Genomic DNA, 8,220 nt, shown 5'->3' with positions numbered 1-8,220 from the left:
ACCGGTTTGAGAGAAATCTCAAACTGCTCTCCCGCGGCGCGACAGAACTGCCGTCTCATGCCTCTCCGAATGAGTCAGGTAGAGTCGACGCAAACCGCAGCGGCCTCTGCCCCCCACCGGCCTCCCCCCCCCTTTCAGACCAGTACCATGACTCGGCAGTCTCTCGACTCGCTCTCCGCACCCCTGCGACTGAAGCAGCTCACCGCGGGTTTGCCCCTCCGTAGGACGAGGGCTGAGAATGGCGGGATGACTCAGACAGAGAGAGAGAGAGATAACTGGCATAATATTTTAACTGAAAATGCTGTCACTGCCATTCCCATCCAGTAAAAAAAAGAAGCTTAGCGTCTAGCCCTCATAGTACCCGTCTTACGGTACGTGAGATGATGTAGGTTCTCCGGAAGGTTCTTGGGAACGTGACCCTCTGGTCCCACGCCAGCTTATGTCTTACGGACTGTTAAAAGAGGACTCGTGCGGCAATGAACCAGCAGTTAACCAGGACAAGAAAAGCTGGATTTGCACGCAGACGTTCAAATATGACGCTTTGTCTATGGAATATCACTTTTGGATTGGTTAGCATTTAGGTTATGCTGCATGTATCAAACAGTGAAATGTTTGGAGGAAATGTGCGTTTTAGATAAAGTTCCATTATATGGTTCCAATAATTACATAAGCTTAGTAAGCCATAATTTTTGACATAAGTATCATATTTTTGTAGTTTCTAAAATGTAATAAAGCAGGAGATATTGCATACTCCATGATACAGCATTACGAGTGACTGTGAATAAATAAAAAAGGGAACTCAGGAGAACAGGTTTTCAGTGTCTGTAGATGAGCAGATATGCGGTCCTGTTCTCTTTTCTTTGAAAAAAATATTAAGACACGGAAGCGGTTTCAGTAAGAGGGGTACATCCTGTCTTTGGGGCACTTTTGACTGCAGGCAAAACTGATGAACTCAATGCTCTCTTCTTGTCATCACGCATCCTAATGGTCTTATGGTGCGTACATTTCATCCTGACAGTCTTTTTTTTCATTTCTAATTGGAGACAAAAAGAAACGCACAGCTTACCGCTCTCTGTGGAAAGATCAAGAAAAACAAATGGGTGACATGAATAGCCATGAATGTGGACTTAAACTCAACCACTGAATAGTATGAAAACTGGAATAAAGGAGAGAGAGAGAGAGAGAGAGAGAGCTGATGTACATGCAGACAAAAAGTTGTGGGAGATTCAGGCAGTGATGGAAAAAGCCAAGTTCATGAGGGAGTGATTAGAGAGCGCACTGGAGGTAGCATGGTGTGCAGGTAGCACAGTGTACAGGTAGCACGGTGTACAGGTAGAGCAGTGCACAGGTAGCACGGTGTACAGGTAGAGCAGTGCACAGGTAGCACGGTGTACAGGTAGAGCAGTGCACAGGTAGCATGGTGTACAGGTAGAGCAGTGCACAGGTAGCACGGTGTACAGGTAGAGCAGTGCACAGGTAGCATGGTGTACAGGTAGCACGGTGTACAGGTAGCACGGTGTGCAGGTACAGCAGTGCACAGGTAGTGTAGTTCAGCACGACGAGACGCAATGGAGGCTAGAGGAACCCCTCGAGCTTCAGTTAAATTAATGAAACCGAAAACTGACATTTTATTTTTATAAACCGACAGGAAGAAAGGTGGTGGACAGAAACCTTTCGCACGGTTGTCCCCTTTCCCCAGTTAGATTAGCGTAGCGCTAATCAGGACACCTGTGGGTGTGAACGACAGCCCCTTTTCTGAGGTTTGGGGTTGGAAGCAGATGCCTAGAACAAGCTAACTGTGACCACTTCTGTGTTCCTGACACACCCACGCGCATGCGCGCGCGCACACACACACACACACACACTCACACATTAACACACACACATTCACACACACACACACACACACACACACACACACACAGGCTCACACATTAACACACACACACACACACAGGCTCACACATTAACACACACACATTCACACACACATATGCAATACATTATTGCAATGCTCATGTCACACATTTCACTCAATGCTTCAAACATGATTGTGTTGGCTCTGCAGCTTTTGGGATTTGCCATAAATGTGTGGGGTAAGTCTGCTAAATCTATAACATTATTATTTTATTAATTGTGAGAATAAATAAAGTAAAATGTGTATATAAATATTTAGCATAGCTTATTATCACATTTTTTGATCAGCATAGATGGACAGAAACCTTTACACATGCCAAGCTGAAAAAATTGGGATTGTAAAAATTATAATAATAATAGTAATAATAATAATAATAATAATAATAATAATAAAAGACAATTTTCTTATTAATGCCTTTTTATATGAATATTATATATTCTTGCCTTGCTGTGCTATTGTGATATACCAAGCCTGCAAATGAAAAATACTTTTCTTTTCAAGGTGTTGCAGATGTATTTAGTGTGCCTGACTTATTTTCTCATCCAGCAGTTAGGTTGGGATTTCAATTAGATACTTGAAACTTTTTTGCTAAAAAAAAAATATTTATAATAATTCACAGAAACATAATTTCATCGTGTGCTTTTTATTTTCCACACGAAAAGGTACTGCATTTGCCAGTTTTGTAGGATGTAGCTATACAATATTTTCTGTCCTTTGAGAGAGCTTTATGAACTCAAGGAAATACCACAACCAAGGTGTTTATTTGATGGAGTGATATGTGGGCAAGTTTCACTATGAGTATGAGTACTGCGGAAAGGCTTGTACATTTTTACATTTCTGAAAACTTTTTTATATATACTAAAGTCTGTTCATGAAAAGCCAATCGACTGAAGATCCAGCGCACATTGCAAGCGTACAAACTGTAGCTGGGAAACAAGCAAGTCAGCTAATAGCTAACTAGTCTCTTGTGAATGGTGCATATCAGCCTTATCTGCAACCTGTAATGGGATGCTATGTAAAGCTGATAATCACTTATCCTATTTTGTCAGTAAGCAGCTATCTTATTAATCTTGCAGATACAATCTTGTGGCACTTCTTGCTTAGGAGCCCACATACTGCTCTAGGAACCATGCTGATTTAAATGCATTTCATAAACTACACTGAAAAGTACCCCCCAGCATTTTTTTTTTACATGGAGGTTATACCTCTTCTGATTCCCTTTACACATTTAGCTTGATATATCCTGAAGCAGAATAAGACAGAGTACCTTGTCAATCGCTAAAAAAAAAAGTCACCACACCTTTTGACCAGTTCATTGATCACTCTGCCAGACATGATCTGCAGTGCAACCGCTATTCCGTTTGACCTACTGTGACGTGCAGAATAGAACAGGTTCCCATTCACTGGCAGTTGGGTGAATGTACACGCGCTGTTTTTCTGCTGTACATGCTGTACGTGCGCTGAAACGTTAATGTGCGTCTTTCCGATAACAGCGGCTCAGTCAGCCTATCGGGTGGGTAAGGTTGACTGTGATTGCGGATTGTCGCTCCGTGATTTTTTCCACTGTGCGTTCTCATTGTTCCGCCGCAACGGTCGGTTGACTTTCATTTCCGCAGTAATTTGCAAGGGCAAATAATAACTCGATTTCATACCTTTTCCATTTTTATGAACCGTGAGCCCACAATACGTAAAATATTCCTGTCTCAGCTCGGTGGAACGTTTTCATATTCTCCGCATACTGTCTGTTAGTGCGTGCGTGTGTGTGCTTGCCTTGCGTTTGTGAGCGTGCGTGTACGCGCGCGCGCGCTTTGGCTCCTGCCACTTCAGACTCAGATAATTCAGACAATTTTTAATGTAAACACGAGTTTTTACAAAGTGCAGTTTTTGCATTGTAAATAACTCTTTTATCTTAATGTCTTTTTTCAGACGTGTACTTGGTCTAACAAATAGCAGTATGTGCTCCAGTACCGATGCTTCCTGTCCAATGATAAAGGTGCAGTGTAGTCATATTTGCTGTCAAATCAGATATATTCCCATTTTATAGACTGTATTGCTACTTAATGTTTTCATTTCTTTCTTTCTGTGGCTGAGGGGCTAACTCAAGGTTACAGAGGGTTTCTGGGAAATTTGTATTTGGAACGGCAGAGCAGACCAGCCCCGGTTTAACTGTGGATGCGATGATCTGAAAGGGCAGAATCTGGAAATGGGAGTCCACTTCGTGCCCCTTTTTCTCTCAGAACCAATATACTGAGCGGTCATCATTGTGCACTTCTTGTAATAAAACTTCCATTGAGCTTGATTTTTTTATTTTATTTTTTTCTTGTGGAAATACATAGAGGGCATCTTACAGTGTCAGAATTGAGTGGAGGGGAGGGCAAGAGCAGCTTGGTATGCAGGGGCTTTGTGTGTCGCCCTGCTCTAAGCTTTCAGAACTGTCAGGATTTGTTAGGTTTCCCCGGTGTTGAAACCCGCACTAATGGTGTTGGTTATCTGAGGTTGGGTGGGGGGGGGGGAGGGCGGGGGCAGGTGAGGTGGTGTGGGGGGGTGGGGATTAGGAAGGTGCATGTGGAGAATTTGTGCTTCGTTAGCGATGTGGAGGCTTTCGCTAGGCATCACCTCACTGAGCGCGCTCAAGTCTGTAATGTGTCAGAACGCATTGCTCCTTCCTGCTCCTCTCCGTTTCTCTTCCCGACCATCGCGATTGACCAGCCACTAACAATGATGTCATCGTTCCTACTCCCGTCTCTGCTGTACTCCAGTGAAGACAATGTCAGCCGATCACAATATTCACAAACACAAACACACACCAAAACACGCACATGCAAACGCACATAGGTAAGCATACGCACGCACATTCACACAGACAGACACACGCAGATACATAAGCATACGCTCAGGCACAGTGACTCACACACACACACACACACACTCACCTCTCCGGTTTGTACTGTTAATCCACACCTGAGGCTGAGGAGGTTTTTGAAGGGGGAGCGTTAAGCTAATCACAACATCACAACAAAAAAAAAACAAAACAAGGCCAGAGCTTCCCAAACAGCTGCTGCTAGCTCCCCCCCCCCCCCCCCACCCCCACCCCCACATCAATCACTGCCACAGTTCAGGGACACAGCGAAATGCATGATCAGCACCGCGCGTAGAAACCCGAGCTCTCGCAATGTCAGACGAAGCAGCCTGTCGTCGCTTCGAGCAGATTCACCCCGTTTCACCCTGCCACACACACACGCGTTATAAATCACACTCGTTGGCCTTTTTTCACAGATATAACCCTTCACCCTGGCACATGCACACGTTAAAGATCATGCTCATTAGCCTTCTTGCGCAGATACGATAACCCGCTCCAGCGCTCTCAGCAGGAGAATCTCTGGACCCTGTCCAGGGGAGACGTGGTCCAGGCACAGGTTAACCGTGGGCCTTACCTGGAAGGAGGAGGATTTTAAAAAATTTTTAAAAACAGATGTTCAGGAGCAGGAACAGGAGCTCCCCTTTCAGAGCAGACCAGCCTCGGCCGAGCGCTCGCTGTGCCAGAGAGCGTCGGACTCACCGGGGCAAACACAGCGGGCGGGGCTGCTTACCTTATAAGGAACAGAAGAGGGTTTGACAGAAAGCCGCGAGGTTCTCAAAAAGAAAGGATACCGCCGTGCTCCACAGGCGTGCGCTGGTGCAGTGAGCAGCCTGAGCCGTCTGAGGCGTGACTGAAAACACAAACCGCCAAGCAGGGTGGAGAGTCGGGCGGCGGGGGGGGGGGGGGGGGGGGGTTGTTGTTGTTGTTGTTCGGTGGTTTAAAAAAGAAAACAAAAAAACAACCATAGACCAAAAGTGTTGATTGTTTTTCTTTTTTTTTTTTTTAGGCAACTGTCATTTGACAAATTGAAGCTGACTGATGCGTCCCTGTTCTGCTGTGTGACCTCTCTCTCTCTCTCTCCCTCTGTCTCCCTCTCTCTCTCTCTCTCTCCCTCTCTCTCTCTCTCTCTCTCTCTCCCCCTCCATCCCTCCCTTCCTCAGCCCAAAGCACGGGTGAGGTGGACGTGGACGTGCTGGTGGAGGTGGAGAGGAACGTGACGGGTGTCCTGGGGGAAGAGGTGGTGCTGCGGTGTCAGTACATGGGCCAGGAGCAGCTCATCATGTCCGCCTGGAAGAAGAGAGAGACCCGCCACAGAGGCTGGCTGGCTGGATACCACGCCTCCAAGGCCTTCACCCAGCACCAAGACTTTGGCCTGCCGGCCTCCCCGACCAACCTGTCCGTGACCGTGAACATCACCAGTCTGGAGGCCGAGGGGGAGTACGTCTGCATCTTCATCTCTATGATGCAGCAGTTTGAACATAGCGTCTTCCTCACTGTGCTGGGTGAGTGCCCGACATGCAAAGGCTCATGGGTAAAAGTGCCAACGAGCCAGCCAGGCATGAATGATGCTGTGGCAGATGCTGTGACGAGCCGAAACGAAACACACACACACACACACTAACATGCACACTCACTCACACACACACACACACTAACATGCACACACACACACACACACATACTAACATGCACACGCACGCACACACACACACACATACTAACATGCACACGCACGCACACTCACACACACTCACACACACACTAACATGCACACGCACGCACACACACACACACACACACTAACATGCACACGCACGCACACTCACACACACACACACACTAACATGCACACGCACGCACACTCACACACACACACACACTAACATGCACACTCACTCACACACACACACACTAACATGCACACTCACTCACACACACACACACACACTAACATGCACACTCACTCACACACACACACACACTAACATGCACACTCACTCACACACACACACACACTAACATGCACACTCACTCACACACACACACACACACTAACATGCACACTCACTCACACACACACACACACTAACATGCACACTCACTCACACACACACACACACTAACATGCACACTCACTCACACACACACACACACTAACATGCACACTCACTCACACACACACACACACTAACATGCACACTCACTCACACACACACACACACACTAACATGCACACTCACACACACACACACACACTAACATGCACACTCACTCACACACACACACACACTAACATGCACACTCACTCACACACACACACACACACTAACATGCACACTCACTCACACACACACACACACTAACATGCACACTCACACACACACACACACACACTAACATGCACACACACACACACATATGCACACACATGCACACACACTAACACGCACACGCACGCACACACATATGCACGCACACACGCACGCACACATACGCACACACATACACACCCACACATGCACGTACACACACTAACACACATTATTGAAGCTAAAAGCAGTCAAAGAAGATGAGCAAAGAGGTCTTCAGCACCTGAAGTATGATGTTCCTGTTTCTGAACAATGTCTGTCAGTCAGACTTTCTCTGCCAGTCTGTTTCCTGTGTTCAGCCTCTTCTGGATATTAGGTTTTTTTGTGAGCATCCCTCGCCAATACAATTACATCAACTCGCTTCATTGTGAGATAATGTGGCACATTATCTAGTGCCTATATCATACCCAATCTCTGCTGCAAAGACAGAGATAGATAAGACAGCATGTCCCTCGCACTGAGGAGCCTCTATAACAGTATAAAACATTGTTCAGGGCGGTGATGAACACCAGTAACTCCTAGTGCCTCCTTCCTATCCAAAATAAGGCTCGAAGGGCCACTTTCTGAGAGCAGTTGGATGTGGTTAATGTAAATCCCCCCTCCCTCCCTCCCCCCCCCCCCCGTTTTTCCAAGCTCGGCCTGACGTTCGCACGAACGTGACGGAGACCGTGGAGAACGGGACGCACTACCAGACAGCCTCGTGCTCCGCCGTCGCGGGGAAACCCGCGGCCGCCATCGGCTGGTCCGTCGGCGGCGGCCGCGTCGTCGCCGGGGGCAACTTCTCCGTCTCCGAGACGACGGTGCGACACGGCGACGGCACCAGCACCCGGACCAGCGAGCTGCGGTTCCCCACGCACCTGCTGGAGGAGGGCGCGGACGTCAAATGCGTCGTCGGGCACCCCGCCCTGCGCAGGCAGGACGTCATGGAGACGGCGAGAGTGCAGACCTTCAGTGAGTCTGTCCGTCGCTGCCCCCCCCAGGGCACACTGCACACTCAAAAGAGCACAATCACGGCTGCTGCACCTGACTTACACACTCTGACTAGAAAGAGCACACTCACGGCTGCTGCGCCT

At 47.6% G+C, this 8,220-nt stretch overlaps 1 protein-coding gene across 1 annotated transcript in view; it reads left to right on the top strand.

Moving 5' to 3' along the window:
• The first annotated feature begins 1,965 nt into the window (after nt 1-1,965).
• The window catches only part of si:ch211-149e23.4, a 26,162-nt gene continuing 19,907 nt past the window's right edge, over nt 1,966-8,220 (top strand). The window contains exons 1-3 of the mRNA XM_035383979.1: nt 1,966-2,096; nt 5,939-6,280; nt 7,781-8,098. Of these exons, the coding sequence (XP_035239870.1) occupies nt 1,994-2,096; nt 5,939-6,280; nt 7,781-8,098 (763 nt within the window). The 5' untranslated portion in view covers nt 1,966-1,993. The remainder of the gene's footprint in view (nt 2,097-5,938; nt 6,281-7,780; nt 8,099-8,220) is intronic.

Source organism: Anguilla anguilla, chromosome 12, assembly GCF_013347855.1.
Source record: "Anguilla anguilla isolate fAngAng1 chromosome 12, fAngAng1.pri, whole genome shotgun sequence".
Classification (NCBI taxonomy): Eukaryota; Metazoa; Chordata; class Actinopteri; order Anguilliformes; family Anguillidae; genus Anguilla; species Anguilla anguilla.
This window is presented reverse-complemented; position numbering and strand designations above follow the sequence as displayed.